General features: G+C 35.2%; 1 protein-coding gene across 2 annotated transcripts in view; it reads right to left on the bottom strand.

The window, feature by feature from the left end:
* LOC110459152 (solute carrier family 23 member 1-like) overlaps positions 1 to 20,015 on the bottom strand; it is a 55,794-nt gene that overhangs the window by 2,534 nt on the left and 33,245 nt on the right. For both annotated transcript variants that reach the window (XM_021511263.1, XM_021511264.1), the window contains exons 2-9: positions 10,550 to 10,657; positions 7,628 to 7,785; positions 4,968 to 5,056; positions 4,644 to 4,762; positions 3,913 to 4,094; positions 3,357 to 3,477; positions 2,598 to 2,754; positions 1,366 to 1,619 (exon numbers count right to left, since the gene is read on the bottom strand). In XM_021511263.1, coding sequence (XP_021366938.1) covers positions 1,366 to 1,619; positions 2,598 to 2,754; positions 3,357 to 3,477; positions 3,913 to 4,094; positions 4,644 to 4,762; positions 4,968 to 5,056; positions 7,628 to 7,785; positions 10,550 to 10,654 — 1,185 coding nt within the window. In that variant the 5' untranslated portion in view covers positions 10,655 to 10,657. The remainder of the gene's footprint in view (positions 1 to 1,365; positions 1,620 to 2,597; positions 2,755 to 3,356; positions 3,478 to 3,912; positions 4,095 to 4,643; positions 4,763 to 4,967; positions 5,057 to 7,627; positions 7,786 to 10,549; positions 10,658 to 20,015) is intronic.

The following is a 20,015-nucleotide window of genomic DNA, read 5'->3' as shown; positions in this document are numbered from 1 at the left end:
ACAATATGGAGCTCAGTTTCAGCACGTATGTGTTCAAAATAGAAATGAAAAATAGATATATCTTTTAAAAACACCAGCAATATATACGGGACAATATATTTCTCTTTAATCGTGTGAAACACTGAAACTCAAAGTCGGTAAGGTGGTCTTTCTGTAGACAGTTAAGTTTCCTCAGCGTAGCTTTTCCGGTAGAGAACCTTGATTACATGTTAATCTGCTGTTATGGCTCTCTTACACAAATATGTTTTGGTCCAAAATGAATCATGCTGCGGCATGCATGCAAGCTCCATAAGTTTGACAGTGTATTACTTCTAAGGATAGAAAGTTAGTGATCATCAATAAAGTCGTCTATGCAATCAACGCTTATATTTAAGATGGGAGAAAACAATTATTCCTTTCCTTGAGAGTGTGACAGAGAAATGTCCAACCCTCGGGATGATATTCTCGAATATCCTTTCTCTCGTCAAAGTCTAGGGGTAAGACAATCAAGAATATCACCCCTCGGGTTGGAGAGTTCTCTCACACACTCAAGATAGGGAAATATTCTTTTAGTAATACTGTATTTTGTTTTCAAAATAAAACTGTTAAAGAGAGAGATATGTGATTTTTTTTCTATCAATTTTCTAAAAATTCATGACCATCAGTTTATGATTAGCCTTGAAATGTATTGTTGTCGCCTAAACCTTTTTCAGTTTAAATGATAATGACATTTAAGCTTACGAAATGGACCCAAAGTGTCATACTTTCATCACTAAACAAAAGCTAAATCAGTTTGCTGAATTATACAGAAAGTGATGAAGTATCGCTATCTGTTAGACACATGTTTCTTTCAATAGTACCAAACAGATCGACTTAAAATGCTAAATTATTTTTTAATGACATATATGCTCTCATGAACAATACAAAGTCTGACTGAGTAAGAACGAAGCGGCACGTGTTTATGCATACCTTGTATTCCTTTTTTCTCAGTGACATGCAATGTATTGGTGTGGCTAACATAATGTTTGTATGAATCGACATGCAAACTTATCTATATTATCGTTATGCGTAATAATTGAAATGTGCAGTCAGGTACGTATATCAATAATTAAAAAATCAAATTTGCAAAAATACATACACAAAAAAAAAAAATAACACAAAGGTAAAATGCTGATTCTGATTTAGGATTTATAAAGGCTTTATATATATATATGCTTTTATCGACATTGAAATACTCCATGTGGAATTAATTCGTTGGTAAATATTACGTTGTATCTTTATTTAAATAAGAAATCCTAATGCGTTCTCATGCAAGTATTGCTTGTTTATATGTTTTAACCTTGACACTTCAACTGATTTAGCAAAATACAGATAGCAACACCATACCTTTGTTATGCCGATAGCTCCTATGTTGCCGCCTTGGGTAGAAGTAGCATGACCACATCCCATAGCCCCTGACAGGGCAGTGCATAGTCCCTCGATAGCTATCCCGCGATTAACACCGTGTGCAGGTGGGGGTGGGACGTTACAGATCATTGCACAGGCGTAGTAATCCCCGATGGAGTCCAATATAGAAATGAAAGTCGCTATGAGAAATGCAGAGAAGGCACCTGTTTCGAATATTGGGCTTCCAAATTGACCTGTAAATATTGAAATCAAAAATTAGTTTGTCAACAACACTTAAATGATGAAAATCTTAAAACTGGAAGTAAATTGGTTACAGTTTATATGACACACACTTGTTACGAAATAAGTAATTATCTAAACTTCTTCACTGATACTAATACTAGAATATATGCCAACTTTGCAAATTGGAATTTTTTCACAAAGTTAATCTTTCCTTACCAAGTAATGGGGTCCTTTATTTCACAGATCAAATTAAAAACAAATACTTAAAAATAGCTTAATAAGGTCAGTAAAATGGTGAATACCTTCCTGAACATCTAGGAATAACATGTAAATACTAATAAAATTGTAATTTCACGCATATATTAACTTCATCGGGGACTTAACTCATTTGCTAATGTTCAGTCATTTCACGTTATGCCTGATTAACTTTCTGATTATATATATAAATTATCATGAACTTGTTACTTTTGTTGAGGTGAAAATGTGATAATAATGTATGGACATTAAAATATATATTAACCGAGATGAAGTCGAGATCAATTACCATTTCAGGTCCATATGTTCACCGAAAAAAGACGGAACGTACGAAAATCATCAAGAGAACAGTTTTGTATTTTGGCAATGAGAGCATTCTGACGATTCAACTGAAGGTGTACCGTCAGAGTTTATCAAACTAGGGTTTCTTTGAATAGGCTATGTCGTCATATATATATAGAGAGAGAGAGATTTGAAATAATCAGAACACATTTTATAATATCTATAGGGATATACACTGACGTACCAGTCTTTCATGTCACATCATTTTCCCATAGTATTTTATTCGGAAGAAACTGGGATAATTCTCTAACAGGATATTAATTTTGATCAAAATTTGATGTCAAACAAGTCACGAAATATTTTCGAAAACAAACTTAGCATAGAATCCAATGGGAAAATGATGTAAGGTTAAATATATTTAGCACGTCAATGTCCATTGACGCATACAAAACCTGGGTAGGGAAAATAGAACCAGTTTGCATTCTCGACTACATCGCCCCTGGCGTCGGTTCGTGCCTTGAAATGGATGCTTTTGGGGTCAAACGGAATGACATCAGCAGCAGTCATGATTCCGGATAATGCCCAGCCGAATAACATCCCAATCATGATCTGTTGGTTAGATATTTTTCATAAAAGGTATGAAGCAACCATTGGGGGATGACAATATCTACGATCAAAACCTATCCACAACATTACTGAACATAACAAACCGATGGACTTTAAAACGAATGGTCAGCCTATTAGCATTATTGACATGGGCAGCCAAACAATAACTTCATTGACATAAACTACGACATAAATAGTGTCACAGCAAAACCAGCCAACACTACTATTAAAATGAACTACTTATCGACAAAATTATTTACATGGTAAAAAGGTAAATTTTAGAAAATTTAGGTAAAAATGGTAAATTCTTCACTTAATGTAGAGAAAAACGTTTGACGCTGAAAAGGAAAGTAAATACAAGTAGCATGTGATAACGAGATGATGAATTCACGGCAATCATTTGGCACGATTTCTCACAAAGATTATTCGAATAAGAAAGAGCTACGTTAAGGGAAAACTGCTATTGAGTATTTGCAACACATTATAGAGAATTGATTACCTACAGTGAACAACACGCTATGAGGAGATGCAACACATACAGTTACAATTAATTATAAAGTAACTATCTGCATCAAACATAATTAATAGATAATCTTAGTACTTACAGCGAACATTTGGTGGAATGGATAGCGAGTCCAGTAGAAGCCTCTCTCCTTCGACCATGCAGGTACAGGAGTTTTCTTTTTACTTAGGTAAATTGACATTATAATGGCCATAGCAGCGGTTCTAGAAAATCAATGATAGCATAAATAATCAAACGTGTCTGTTATCTCTTTTTATGAGCTTTAGTATTACAAACAAATGGACTTTAGGCATTGTTACGATCCCTGTGAAGGTATAATAGGCGTGGTATTAGTTTTGATGTCAAATAAGACTTAATTTAAACTACGTAGCCAGGGTTTCATCAGGAGATTCTTCAAACTACGCTGATATATTTCGATGACTTACATACGATGGGTGCTGTATATAGTGCAGGATGTACTTCATGAGAAACTGATTTCCTAACCTGTTTTTTGAAGGGTTCGTTATGTCCTTTTGATTACTTTTTGTCTTGCCATTTTTATCGGGTCATTTTGTTGTCCTTAATGACATTATCTCAATGTGTTAACACTGTGGTATTTATATATATATATATATACGTGAGTCGCAAAAATACATTACGCAAAAGCTATCCCCCAGTGTGTCTTGCTGAACTTGGTGACCGCCCTGGTCAGGTAAAGACCAGAGAGAAGGACTGTGGGTACTATGGTGACAGGGCCGATAACTCTGAGGGCCAATCCAACCAAACCTGTTGCTCCAATTGCAAAATGAACTATTCCCGCCACCATCAGACTGCCAGCCATCTGTCAATACAGGTAGAGTGAGTTTAATACAATTGTATTGGCTAATCGTTAATGCAATTCTTCTAACATTGAACCTGATAGTAACAACGCAATATATAAACTAAATATTTAATAAATATTTAAAAAGACATATAGAGGGACGAAACCAATTACGAAACAAAAACATAAATATAAGGCATAGCTAATTAAATTTCAGAGGAACAATACAGACACCTGGCCTACCCCATCTTCATTGTTTTGCACCTCTTTCTTACATGCAACAATGAGTTCTAGCACTAAAACTAAATCACACATGGTGAGCATGGCTCTACCACTGAACAAGTCACACATGGTAAGGATCGGCAAACTGCTAAAACAAGCCACTCCTCAATCAACATTGGGGCTGTCACCAAGGTCAGCAAGACATTTTGGGGATTGCATTATAAGATAGTGTCTTCAGAATTTTCAGATATCTTCCCCTGCGATCATCTATATATGGCTAAATAATAATTATAATAAAGATATAATGCCACAGATTCTGTTGATTTTACTCAATAATAAGGTTATTACCTCTCTGATCCTTGTCATAGCCAGGTGTTTTAAGGCCGGATTTTCGATTCCTTCGAAGGATACGGTGTTAGAATTGCTTGATAATGACATGCCATAATGTCTTGTAGAATTGGCTTCCTCTGAGAATATAAATACATAACAAATCAACGATGTGGATATTACATATACAATTAAAGGGGAAATGGGGTGGGGTGTGTGGCATGGGGGTCGGAACCGTTTCCTTGTTATGATTCGGGGAATAGGTCAACAAGAGCATTGACAAGCCTTAACCATTACCTAATCTTGATAACATAAGTGTTTTCTACCCTGCAGGGTGATTCTTACCTGATATAAGGCATCTGTTCTGGTCCACTGATTGTATTGCTATCAACGGAACAATGTAGAGAGCGGCAGCGCCCTGGTACAGGGGGAGTCTTACGATTGACAAAAATAAAATAATATTAGCAAGCATTTGTCTTATTTATTAGCAAAAAGCAACTGTATGAAGAGACGACAAATAGAGTAATGTATATACTTATTCAGAAAGTTAATATAAAAAACCTCAATGTGAATGCTTTAAAGTAACATCAACGTTTGTTTTGAGACAGAGTTATTCCAGTATAACTTCGTTGCGGGGGTACAATAATCAGGTTCTGTAACATTGTTGTAATCTGTTTCAGCAACTCCGAGCTCAGATGTGGTACATCTAGCTGATCTCGCTAGAGAGGCTCAACATAAGGGTAATATGGCTGGTGATACACAAACAGCCAAGGGCAACATCATGTTTTATTGTTTTATGTGATCATTAAAATAAAATCAGACATGCTGTTACATAGATGACTTATAATATCCTTCTGTGCCTTTGGCTGATTCTTGTACCTCTGAAGAGGGTAAACGTCCTCCATTTGCACTTTTTAATATGTTCATATTGGCAATTCTTTATAAAAAGTATGATAAATACCAACACTGCTTAAAGTTGTGTTTGTTGTGAATGTATTGTAGTGGAACTGGATTGGGTCGATCGTCTGCGACCAGGTAGCTCTTTTGGTAGAGCGTCTGTATAGAGTTAAGAGGTTACATAGATGACTTATAATAAGTCCAAACTTTTGTCTGGCCGTGCATTTTCCCACTGCGATCAACCATTGTTTCAAGCATAAGGAGTACGCTTGGTAAGGGGACACCCGAACATTGGCTTATGAATAGTTGTGTTTTAGGGGCGAGAACTTAGAAAAAGGAGGGGTGAATGTAAAAGAACTGGACTGGATCGATTGTTGGCGACGAGGTAGATCTCAGGTTTTAACTCCAACCTGGCCACACATTTTTCTGATCCTGTTACATTATTAAGACGCATGACCCATACTAATGCACGGTTACAAGAGAGCCAATGGGCCTGTATCTTTCGCCTGGTATTAATTTTACACACTTAAAGTTGACCAAAATAAAGCTACTGGCAAAACATCAGTATCTTTGATTCAAAAGAACCCATTCAAAGATTTAAACACATTCGACCCATGTGACCTTAAAAGTCAAACATGGACATAAAGTTGAACAAACTTTATAGCCCTTCATCCCAGAATACCACTTGCCAAATATTACCACACTTTTAAAGGTCCATTTCACCATGAGCTGCCTCCATATTACCACACTACACTGGTACTGTATATAACTTTATAAGTTCCAAAGAAGAAGTCACTTAAACCATTCAGTCTTACAAATAAGAACTTTCACACCATAGACAATAGGTCTATGAGACTTTATTTTTTATAGACCTACTAAAAAATTTACTCGGTTTTTTTATGTGAAATTAAGAAAATATGTGTAACAATGAAGAAAAAATAGTAAGTAAGTAAACAGAACACTTTTTCACTCACTTAACTACACTTACTGAATATCACATATCGTTTGAAATAAAATCGCAGACAATTTGCAATACGTTATCAATGATTCCTATAGACATATACATATACATGTATATACAGTGATTTTCATTGTGATCGTCCATGGGTCGATGAAGTTATTCCTTTTGCCCTGCCCCTTCAGCACTGTTGAGTGTTAGCCCCTGCATTTGTACTAAATTCGAATCACAATCACAGGAAAATGGTCCTAACCGGACATGGCTGATATCTATCTCATAGTTACAGGAAAGAAGCTTTATGCTAAATAACCATTTAGGCCCCACCTCTCGGACCCGTTGTTTGTACAATTTTGAATTTCCCATTTCCTCACAATTTTTCCAAACAAATATGGCTAATATCCTTCTCATGGTTTTAGAAAAAAAAAAGTGTATAAAGCAATTTGGCCCATATTAACCCCTTTTTCTTCTACCCTTAGCTCCCTTGACCAATGTCGACACTAGTATTTGTTGCTCCACACATGATGCAACTGAGTTTAAATAAAATAATTTAAATATTAAAATCTTAAAATTGACGCTAGTTTTGAATTTACACTGTTCGTCGATTTGTTTAGGAGAAATATACGGATCCTTATATGATATCTCCTAACCATTTCGGAGACATTTCATTTCAAGCATGTATTGATATCACTAATATTTCCGTCGTGACCTGCCAACAAATTTTATGAAAGTTATTGATTATCGCAGCATGTAATCCAGTTTGTCACCAATACATTGCTAACACATTAATACTGTAAAACTGGCAGGTTCCCAATTGTTATATTTTCGACCTTTCTTGTACTGGACCAATACGAAAAATCAACATGAGGCGCAGTATTTGACAGAAAACATGATTACGGGTGCTACACATTAAATATAAAACACTTCCAATGCACATAGCTTCGCATCATTCATGTCTTCCCTTTTGTTTTGGTGACTCGTCTGATTTTTGCTGTTGTCTGTTCATGGCACATTTGATTTTTTTCCATTCACAGTTTCAGTCAAGAGCATAACAAAATACTTATGATAAAAAGTTCACAAAGAGTAAGCAATGAAAAAGATTCAAGACGAAAAGAAAACAATTATCAATCAATTAGTATGCTGATATGTTTACCTTATTCCTATAGTTACCATAAGTAAGGTCGTGACCCCATTCATCAGTAACGTTGAACTCAACAGCCTCGATTTGAGGTCCATGTCGTCCTCTGCGCATGCTGCGTCGGCCACAAAGGAGGATACAGCTAGTGACCCGGCCAGGGATATCAGCACTTGCTGCTCAAATGGAAGGCATCAAATATTATAGTTATGATATTGCATGTGGTATTTATTCCATAAAATTTGCGTTAAACCTCAAACTCTCAAACACAATTTGCTAAAATTCTATGTGCTCCTAAAGTGACCCTATGTAAGCTATACGATACTGTTCGTATATTCCTGATGAATCTACAAAGATAACAGACCCATTAATTAAGAGAGAGACTCTTTGTTATTGATGCTATCCGCCATAGTACAATTCAACGGGAATTAAACCAATGACTGTTTGATCATCGTCGTCTACAGTAGGTATCTATTTATAGGTACAATAAGACATAGAGGATATTTAATGTTGTCTTCAGTATTAACAAATATATTTCACGAGTGCGGTTAATATTTTGATATTTTTAACGAGTGCGCAGCACGAGTGAAACATATCAAAATATTAGCCACACGAGTGAAATATATTTGTTATTACTTAAGACACCATTACATTTTCTATTTATTGCATTTTTAAAGCATAAAACATGTAATGCATTAAAAAAGGGCGGCATCAGAAGAGTAATAATTAGCGCCATATTCTAATGACGTCACGCTTAACAACAAGGTTGTGCGCCATTTTGAATGGAATACTCAACGCAATTCCGACGTTTTCTGCTATTATCTGGTGTGATTTATTGCTTATGAAAATGTTATTAATTGTATATTCATGTAAATACTAAAGTGTGTGTACCAAACATTTACCATAACAACCACTTATTCTACCGTCGCTTCATTTGAATCTGAACAAAAAATCGTTGCCTTTGAATGCAGGGAATAGAAGATAACGTTATGAGTGTGAAAATATCACTTTTGGTATTTGTCACAGTGAGAAAGATATCAGTTTCATCAAGTTGAGAGAATCCGATAATTCACTGGCAAAAATGTAATAAAAACGTATTTCTATATTTAAAACTGACAGTGCAAGCAAAAAGGCTTTAAATTGAAATTTAAAAAAAAAATCTATTTTTTTCTCGTTTTGAGATCTTCCCCATCTCTTCCGACTATCGTTTGTAGAACTCATAAAACTAAATCAGCCAATCAGCAAGTGTTGCATACGTTTGTAGTTCCAATCTATAATAAGTTCCGGCCAATTATTGGGCCACTGAAGGAGTTAAATAAGGAACTGATGCCAGATTTTTTGATAAATGAAATGTTCAGGTATTTAACTTATGAAAAATGTATTCTTTTGTTATTTTTCCATGTCCGTGTGCGGATTTGCACAGGGGCAAAATGTCTGGTGGCGTTTCTGTTTTGGGTCACCGGTTTTGCTTGTAAACTTCCGGTTGATGCTTTGACACTCCAATATGCCACTAAACCTACTAAAAAAGTCATTTTGTAGCCTTTGCAAGGTATGTATTTATGAATCTAGACAGTTGTCACTGGTTTTGAACTTTAAGTATTAAAGTTATTAGCTAAAATGATTTAGCTGTGTGAGTCTTTTAAAAGAAGTGCTGACATTTTAGGTTGTCCTTGCATTGCTTGGCAACGACTATGGGTCTCACTGGGTATAAAAAGCGCATTACCCGTCACACCGGTTTTCATTTGTTATTTGTAATACTATATAAATAGAACACTTTCACGATTTTGAACCAACATTTTTTAACAGATTAGTTGAATAAAATGAGACACATCAAAGATACATTTTATGTAAGAAAAATGGAAATAATTGTGAAATACGACCAATTAAAATATCTAATGCACAATGCACAATCCCTTCTCTTCAATAGCTACTTATATGTATATGCACTAAAGTAATTATTTCTAGCGGTTATACCGATATTTGAGTTGAAACTAGTGTCAATCTGCAATGTCAGTTTTCGAAATTTTAATCAATAATACATGCATATTAACACTTTCAATATATACTGCTATATTTCAGATTTCAATTTATACTGCTATATTTCTGATTTCAATTTATACTGCTATATTTCTGATTTCAATCTATAATGTTTGGTTTCTAATATCAATCTATAACATTAACACTGAGATCGCAATCTATCGCTGAAGGATTTTATACTAGCTTTGTGATTTACCAATATATTTGATATCTGCAAATATTTGCTTTAATTTATCATTTATCATCTGTCCATATAGATATTTTTCACTTGTATGAATTGTTTGTATAATACAAAATGCTAATGTTATTAACAATTCTTATTTTTATATAAAGCAATGCAATTATATCTTCTACAAAACTCATATAACATTGATGTTCCTGATAAATTGGCATATACCCTGTAAAGCTCTTTTCCGTCTGCGTATTGCAGAGTTATCTTCTCTTGGGAGCAAGTGTTGATTGTTACGTCATTGGTTTGTGTGAGAAAATTACGTCGTTTTCTCACAAACAAGTGACGTAACAACCAATACCTGGTTGAGAGAAGATAACTCTGTAATACGCAAAGACGGAATTGCGGATATCCCTATTTAGGAGAACGCCCTCCCCTCCTCCCCGGGAGGGGGCACACTATAGTATTATTAGGATCCCACAAACCATATATAATTATAAATGCCATGTTATAGAGGATTAAATGTTTAAAAATGAAAAAAATCCACTTTTAAGATTAAAACTTAGTTGTTTTAACCCAATTGAAGTACCAATTAAATATTTCAAAAACAAAAACAAAATGTTCACAAATTTAAAGAATGTATTTAAAAATCATTTGAAAATACACAGTCTGTGCAGAGAGCGAAGGTGAGCGAAACCCACTGGATATCGAGGACATTATGTAAAACGTATTACCTGGAAGGAGAGGATGGCAGTGATGTGAAGTGGAGGTCGCTCAGAAACCTTGTAAAGTAAATCCGATCCTCCATTGTCCCTAGCTGCACCTTCCTTCGTGGTCATGATCTATTTTTACAAAACGAAACAGTTTATAATAGAAAACCTCTAAATGTCGAAGTCAGAGCCTGAATCCGTTTTACCTATTGGCCGACAAATTCAGTTGTGAGGTGAGCGCTAGAGATATTGTCTGGATATGTACATCAGGACACGCTATGTACATCACATAATTAGAATCGTATTAGCATACGTAGCGTATGAACAGACGCTCTCAGTCCAGGCATACACTACACGACAGGCAGGATACTAATCTTGTGTAGGTTCACGTTATACTCTTAAAACATGCCATTTTTATTGTAAATGCAGGAGTATAAATGTATTAAAGTATTGAAAAAATATGGCCAACCACTAATTGTTGTCCATCGAACTGCATTCCATTATGTTGTCAATCTGAATAATGAAAAATTAAAATCATATAATAAAAGTGGTCATTTTGTAGGATTTTAGGGTAATTTCTATTTCTGATAGCTCATATCGTTGGTGATTTTATGCATGTTGACTTCGACGCAATTGTAAACATTTATTTTTATTAGTTTTAATATGGCCAAGTATCGATATCAAACATTTTTCCCTTTTCATTAATTTTGAAAATGACATTGGCTGCTTATGTTTGACTCGTGTTGCCCTTGTAAATGTTTCGGTTGGCAAAAATATAATATACATGATATCAGTCTTTATATTGTTATATAACGGATTTTACACTTCAGAAACCTCATTCAGTAACGCATTGTTACTGACAAATCAAATGTATTTGTATAGATATATTTTTATTTTTATCTAGCAAAGGAGTACAGTAATAACGACAGTGAAACCAAAGGAATTTGTCTAATTTTGTGGGCAATTCGCCCCTAGCTTTTTCAAGAAAGAAACACTATCACTTACATATCAAATATAACAATGACAAAAAGTCACTATGAAACAATACAATATAAAATACATAGACAACAAATATACAGTGCCGTTTCAAAAGTATCCGGTCACAATGGCGTAGTGTTTACATTTTTGACAAAACCACAGCCTGTTTCAAAATTCTTTGACATGCACACTATATACTAACCCAGTAGCAACAAAGTTACACACTCATCTTCAATATTTCGTCAAGTGTCCTTTGTGTGAACCGCTTTGAGACGACCTATGAATAATTTGTGTTAAAGCAGAACCCTGAGTTATTATCATTATTATTATTATTATTATCTATTATCTCACATTTTTTAACGTAGACGCTAATGGATTAGTCCTGCCATGGATTGCGTATTTGTTTCGTCCACGATAACGTACCGGCTACTTATTATTGTACCATTTGTAGAATTGAAATAGTCCGTCCGTCGTGTTGCAGCAACACATGTGTTGACTTTCATTTATATAACACCCTAACAGTAGTCAAAATCAAACATCAGAATGAAAATTCATTTATTTTAGTTTCCAACAATTAATTTAATGCTAAATGAATATATCAAAGCATAAACCTTAGTAATATCGGAAATGTATGCATTGCTTGTTTATCTTTGAGAAAATAACTGACTTATCTCCGTTTGAATAGATTATAAGGACATTGCAGTATGCACATTTGTAAAGGAAATAACCATCGTATTAAAGCAGAAACATCACCACAAAAGCCAAGTGACTTCCGGTTTTCTTGACATTGCTTGGCATATGCTGTATTTAGTTGTGCCTTAGACAACAGCCCAGGTTTCGGTAGAATATCAATGTTTCTTTTATTATTTATAAAATGTGTAAGCTTATAGTACAGGGTGAATTATTAGTAATAATAACTTAACCACGCCCCGTTTTGAAACACGTGCAACAGAAATTACAAAGACGAGGCGATAAAATGCATGTACATTTATACCCGCCATTTGGTATCCAAAGTCATATCATATATGCTTCATCGACTAACGCTACTAACCCAGAGTTATTTCATGTCGGGAGCTTAAAAATACGTTTATTTTGTTCCGGAAAAGCCCACTAACTAGCACATAATAGTGTTCATGACTTATAATTTTACAGACAAATGAAATAGTGTAACTTATCACATTTTTACCAGTAAAATATCCATACTATTAACAATTACCTTTTCACTGGAACGAAGGTATACGAAATATTAAAGCTTCAGATGGCAATACGTAACCTTAAGTATTGTCCAATCTGAACCGTACTTTCTATTCACTGCACATATTTTCAGTGTTCAGTTCAAATCAAGTGACAGCAGAATAAGTGGTTGCTTTGATAAATATTGGCAGCATCCATTATATTACTAGATAATAGCAGCAAAGGACAAATTTGCGCTAAGCAACCCATTCGAAATGGGCTCCGCCTTGTTGTCGAGCGTGACGTCATTAGAACCGGGTTTCGAATAATCGAATACTGATTCCTGCACTCGCTCTCGTAAAAATTATCATCGGTATGTTTCCATACTCGTGGTACACAGCGAGAACCATTAAATATCATCTATATATTTCATACATCTGTTAACATCTAGTATGTTTTTCAATATGAAATTAAAAGAAACAGTAAAACAATAACATCATGATGCTGTTTTCATGTGTTGACTTTTCGAACACTTATTTCTTTGAGTCCCCGTTGCTTACAAATTTCTAACAATTGGAGGATTTGGTTGACCAGGGATGTGTACACATCCCTGGGTTGTACACATCCCTGGGTTGACCAACACCCTTCTAATATATTCGTGTCATTTGACCAACCAATTCCATTTCCATCCTATATAATAATTAGCGGCGAATGACATAACATCAAAAGTGATTTAATTATGATAAATAGAACAGCATTTGGAAACAGCTGGTGTAATCTTAGTAATCTACAATAATGGAAAGAACTTAATCAAAACATTAAATGTTTAATCTTTTCCACAATATTTTGCATATTACAGCAACCTCAAAGTTAATAAAACTAGTTTTAAAGGTTAAAATAGGAATTAAAGGGGAGATTGATTTAATATATATGATCTTTTAGTTCAAACATTATCTAAAATATCTAACACACGATTCTGTAACCATAAGTAATGCATGAATATGTTGAGTTTTACCTCTAAATGTCACTCGCACTACATGAACTATGGTTGTGATGGTGGTATGTGAGGGAGAAGGTTTTAGGTCATTCACGTTCGCCACTAATTATTACATAGGATGGGAATGGAATTGGTTGGTCGTATGACAAATATACGGATGATTGGTTTGGTTTAATGTCCCTACAACAAGGTCATTCAAAGACGTGCCTGCATGTGTGTATGTATGCTGAAGGAAGGATATGTTCTTGTGATTGCCTCCGTGTGATATCGCGGATCTGATGCCGGCTTAATAGTGCTACCTCACTGAAAGGCAGCAAGTACTGATGATAGGTGAACCAGTTGTTGCCTTTGCCCTAAATGCTGAACGTTAAGCAGGGAATAACAACTACCATTTTGAAGGTCTTTCGTATGTCCCGGCATGGGGACAGAACCATTTGCCTTCCTCACCTGGGCAAACGAACGCGTGGAAGATTGAACGACTATAGCTACATGAATTGAATGAATGAAGGTACTATCGAATTGAGCAAGAATGATACAAATTAATGTAAATGGTCTTTGCCACCCATATCCTCCAATTGTTTGAAATTGGTATGGAACGGTGACTCAAAGAAATAAGTGTTCGAAAAGTATACACATGAAAACAGCTTCATGATGTTATTGTCTTACTGTTCCTTTTAATTTCATATTGAAAATCATACTAGATGTTAACAGATGTATGAAATATAAAGATGATATCTAATGGCTCCAGCTGAGTACCATACTTATTTCAAGGGTATCGAATATTCGAAACCTAGTTCTAATTATGTCACGATTAAAAAAAGCACCAATACAATGTTTAACCTGCTGATATTATCTGGTATATATTCACAAACAAAACCGATGTTTACCAAAACAACCACTTATTCTGATGTCGCTTCATCTGAACAAAAAATTGAAAATCTACGCAGTGAACTGAGAGTATGGTTCTGATTGGACAATACTAAAAGTGATACTTTGGCATCTGGAGCTATAACATTTCGTATATCTTCATTCCAGTGAAATTCAATTATTAATAAAATGGACATATTCTGATATTTCACTGGTAAAAATGTAATTAAGTCATGAAAGCTGTAGCATTTCTTTACTCTGTCAACCGCGAATTAGGCATTTGAAGGATTCGATCCGCACAAAATGCGACGAAAGAAATGTACGCGAAATGATGAATGAGGAGAAGGGGCCTTCATGGGCAGCAGTTATGCAAAAGAAAGCAATCCCACAAGAGCAAACAAGCGCAAACAAAACAAGAGAAAATAATATCGTGATTTTCAGCGTTACAGAGATTTATCAACGAAAAGAGACGACAGGGTAATTTACGATATTAAAAAAAGCAACGAAATTCACCTAAACTGCTGCGTAAATGTAGATGAGGATGAAGTTTCCAAATGTTCAAGACTTGGAAAGCGCAGAGAGGAGTCAAACGAGGATCAAAGTAGCCGCGCGCGACAATTGCTGGTACCGCTATCTAACTCCGACGTGAAGAAAGCGCTTTTTAAGTACATTAAAAACATCGGTAACGGTCCTTTGTTTACTGGGTACAGAATCAGTAACAGCTAAACAAAACAGGAAAGGGAACAAGACCAGGCAATGTTGGAAAAGACTAAAGTAATAATAAAAAAATAAAAAAAGACACGTCGGGGGAATTCTCGTACAAAGTAAGAGGATCCCCGTGTGGAAGAAAATGTGTAAAGCCCTTGGTTACCATGATCGCAAACTCCAATTAAACAGGAAACAAACCTATACTGCTAATCAATCAGTCAAATATACACTGGATTCTTCAAGGAATCACGACTCAAATAGTAATGTCAACATTTCGAAAAAAACAATAAATGCCACACAGAACATCTTCAAAGAAATTGAATGTGTGTATACAAATGCCGATAGCCTCACAAATAAATTAGATGAACTTAAAATAAGAATCAAGTCAGCTCAGAGATGCTTTGGAGTTGTTGGGATTACAAAAGTATTTCCCAAAACACAGGAGGAGCAAAGCAGAACTTGCAACACCGGGATATGACATTTTCACAAACGATGAATCTGAACAGTGTAAGAGAGGAGTAGGACTTTCCATACGCAAGGAACACTCAGTGGTTGAAGTTACATTTAATCACAATGAAAGTATGTGGGTTAAAATAAAATTCACGGAGGCAGATTCTCTATTAATCTGGTGTATATACCGGAGTCCAAATAGTGATAAAGACAATTCTGAAATACTTTTAAATCTTTTAAATAGCGTTGCATCTAAAGACGATGGCTATTGGCATATAATGATAATGGGAGATTTTTAATTTTCCAAAAATAAACTTGAAATCTTGGAATACAACATCAGACCAGGAGAGTGAGGATTTTAAAGATAATTTAAGAGATTTTTTTTTAATTCAGCATGAAGTTAAGAACACAAGATCGGGGATCGGGAGCGAACCTGGTACTTTAGATCTAATTATAATTAACGAAGAAGTAATGGTCACAGATATTAAAAATGAGAGTCCCCTGGGTCATAGTGATCATTTGGTACTCGAGTACAGTTTTGTTTGCTATGGAAACACTAGTCATCTTATATAAATCAACTGGCGAGCCTCATTGTAAAAAGGTGGATTTTCCAAGAATGCTGGAGGATATGGACGCCAATCAGCAATACGTACTTAACGGTGATCTTATCACATGTATGAGCAATTCCTTGAAATTGTATCCGCTTGTATTACCAAACACGTTCCAACATCGAAACGTGGCAAGGCAAATACATGTATTCCCCTTGAACAAACTATTGAAAAACTAAATCAAGGCAAACCATGGAGAAAGACATTTCTAATAATGCTTAACAAGTATTTTGGAATTATGTGAACTCAAAGTGAAAGGTGAAAATAAGTATTGCTGATCCAATTTCTTAAACGAAAAACTCAGGATAAAGCGGACGTCCTTGGCGACTTCCAAAATTGTTAAAAGAACTAGCCAATTCAATATGTAAACCTTTGACACTTATTTTCAATACCTCTCTTCAAGAAGGAACTGTCCCTCAATCATTGAAAATAGCAAATATATCCGCTCTATTTAAAAAAAAGGTGATCGATCAGATCCTGGAAACTATAGGCCAGTTAGTCTGACAAGTGTCCGTTAAACTATCGAAAGATTACTCCGAAGTAAAATGGTGTTGTATATGGGTGAAAACAAATTCCGTAGTGATAGGCAATTTGGGTTTTTATCTGGGAGGTCAACAGTGCTTCATTTTCTTAAAATCATGGATGACAGAACTAAAATTTTAGATAATGGTAAATTATGAAGGCGCTTCATAAAGTTCCACAAAGACGTCTATAGAAAAAAACTCTGAAGTTATGGATTTAGGAACAGATAATATGTTGGATCGAATGTTCTTTGAGTAATTGGAAACAGAAAGTGGTTGTAAATGGGACACCGTCAGGAGAACACAAAGTCATTAGTGGAATACCCCAAGGAAGTGTGCTAGGTCCAATACTTTTCGTCATATACGTTAACGACCTTCCAGAGTGCACATCATCGCCAACCTTTATGTTTGCTGATGACACTAAGTTGTACCGAACAATATTTGATGATACCGATGAAAACTTACTTCAAGAGGATCTCTGCAATTTGATGAAATGGTCGGATATGTGGTTATTAAGTTTCCATCTTAAGAAGTGTAAAGCTATGACCGTGTCAACAAAACAAAAAAGAGAGAACCACGATATCCTCTAACGGACAAGGAAGCATTAGAAAACATTGCATCGGAGAAAGATTTAGAGGTTGTAGTAGACAAAGAGCTTTAACAACACATATCCAACAAGCAATAAATAAAGCTATCAGCATCGAAGGTGTCATAAGGATATCATTTTTATATTTGGACAGAAAATGTTCACAAATCTTTTTAAAGCGCTGGTTCGCCATCATTTAGAGTACGCTGCAAGTGTTTGGAGTCCAAACAAAATTGAGGACATCGAAAGGATAGAGAACGTTCAAAGAAGATCAACAAAATTACTTCCCGCATTTAAGACTATAGGCTACAGCAAAATACTACGCATATTGGAGCTTCCAACTCCACGCTTGCGCGTAGATATGATCAACGTGTTCAAGTTTATTAATTTACAAGCAAATAACAAGCATATATTTACAAGGACGGCCTCCCCTGTGTGCAAGATGCATGCGTGTAGTGTATGCGTGTGTGTTTTGGGGGGCTTCGATATGCTCGTGTTTATCTCCTTGTGATAGCGCGGAACTGATGCCGAATTTATAAGGTCGAAGCTCTCGGGTGCCGTGCGGAGCTCTTTACCGGTAACATATGCGTGTAAATAGATCTGATCCAACCAAACTGATTCCATCACTGGATCTTACTGCTACAGCCTAGAAATTTTTCGTACTTCCCGTGACCTCTTCCGGTTCATAGAGCCCGTAAATATGTCTAATTGAATAATAGAGCGACATGTAAGATAGCAGGAAAATTATGTATTCGAAACAACGAATTTTTCAAAAAATATTGACCATATTTAATACACTGGATGTGTTTATTTTTGCGATTCTTTCCTTCTGTATAGAAAATAAAAATGATTTGCATGGTCATCAAAAGCTTACATGAATGTCACAAGCAAATGTGCGTAAGAATGTGATTAGTTGACAAACTGTATTACCGTCGATTAAATTAGCTTAAATTCAGGAAAGAAATAGATATTTTGATACTAACAACTTCTAAACATACACATTTTCCATCTAAATATTGATAATTGATCGTAGCACACGAGGGTCATTCCCACTAGGACGGAAATACCCGAGTATGTACGAAGCAAGGTCAATGACGAGGTCGCTTGGTTTTCATTTGATATTAAAAGGTCAGATCATTGACGAGGTCAAAGTTCACGGGTCGTCTGCTCCAGTTATACACAGACACACATGATGAAACAGAATTGTAACAGACAGCTTTCCAAGGGAAAACGTAAGGTGTTTCAAAGGGGTCAAATTGTGGATTTTTCATTATCACTACTCTTGTATTTGCATTTACTGTAGAACGTCAACTTTAAATTCAGTTCTTCTTAATTCTTCCATTAGACATTAGTTTGCTCTGCATTATAAATATCAGTAAAGAAGAGAATAAGAAACATTATATTTTCACCACTTTTACTTTTGTTAACAGATTGCATAACATGCGACCGTCAGCAACCATTTCTAATCAAAATCAAAACTATTCCGCATATAACGTAACTGCTGATGACCATTGTTTTTATTCAACCACATTTAAACACCAATATTGACTCAAGAATAACAAGTCCATCATTCTATCAAGTCAACACACAATCTTTGACCCTCAAATTTGACAATGACATAATAAGGGTATCAATCAAACATCGAGGAAACCATGATCAAAATCGCAAAAAAATATTCACTCAAAGTATGATTACACCAAGTTATACGATGGTGTCCATCCAGAAACTTCACTTGCAAACAAATGGTATTAGCTGATATGCCAATCTACCTCTAGGTATCTACAAAATCTGTATGACAACAGCGACGATGAAGAGGAGGAATCTCCTGATATAGATATCTGGAATTTCTTAGGTATATAATCAGAACAAACATTAAATGTCATCGTTTCACGTGGATTATCTAAATTATTAAAAAGAAAAAATCTAAAATCTTCTTTTTATACTTATAATGGTGGGAGACGTGACAGTCTCTAACCTGCTAGACATATTTAAGTTAAAAACAGATACATCCTTCATGGATTGGCATATCAGCTGAAACCATTTGTTTAAACATTCTGCTTACAACTCACATTATCATTTTTACTCTATGATTTTGGATAAAAATAATAATACATATTATTATGAACAGCCATAAATAGAGTAAATACTTTTATTCTTGGATAAACAAGAACCAAATGAGGATACTATTACCATCAATATAGTCTAGCTATATAATAGTTCCGTATAATACAAAACCAGTCAACTTCAAACTAACATGTGATGCGTCATATTAGTGTAGTGTGCATGTGGATAATTCTAAAACATTGCACACATAAGTACAAGGATGAATGATTTTGCCCAGCAACAGATTCAAGTATATTATTAAAAAAACAAGTACAGGTACATTTTTTATGTATTAAAAAGGGTAATGTTATGATTCAAAAATTATACTATACTATTGAAACAAATGTACAGTACGAGCTTCGCTCTCTCCAGGCCATGCCGGAGTCATATTAGTGCTATCTCACTGAAACATACTGCCGAAGACACCCAGCAGGACACCCCACCCTGTCACATTATACTGGCACTGGGCGAACCAGTTGTCCTACTCCTAAATTGCTGA

Source organism: Mizuhopecten yessoensis, unplaced genomic scaffold, assembly GCF_002113885.1.
Source record: "Mizuhopecten yessoensis strain PY_sf001 unplaced genomic scaffold, ASM211388v2 scaffold9977, whole genome shotgun sequence".
Classification (NCBI taxonomy): domain Eukaryota; kingdom Metazoa; phylum Mollusca; class Bivalvia; order Pectinida; family Pectinidae; genus Mizuhopecten; species Mizuhopecten yessoensis.
The sequence above is the reverse complement of the archived record's forward strand: the minus strand, read 5'-3'. Positions and strand labels throughout refer to the sequence as shown.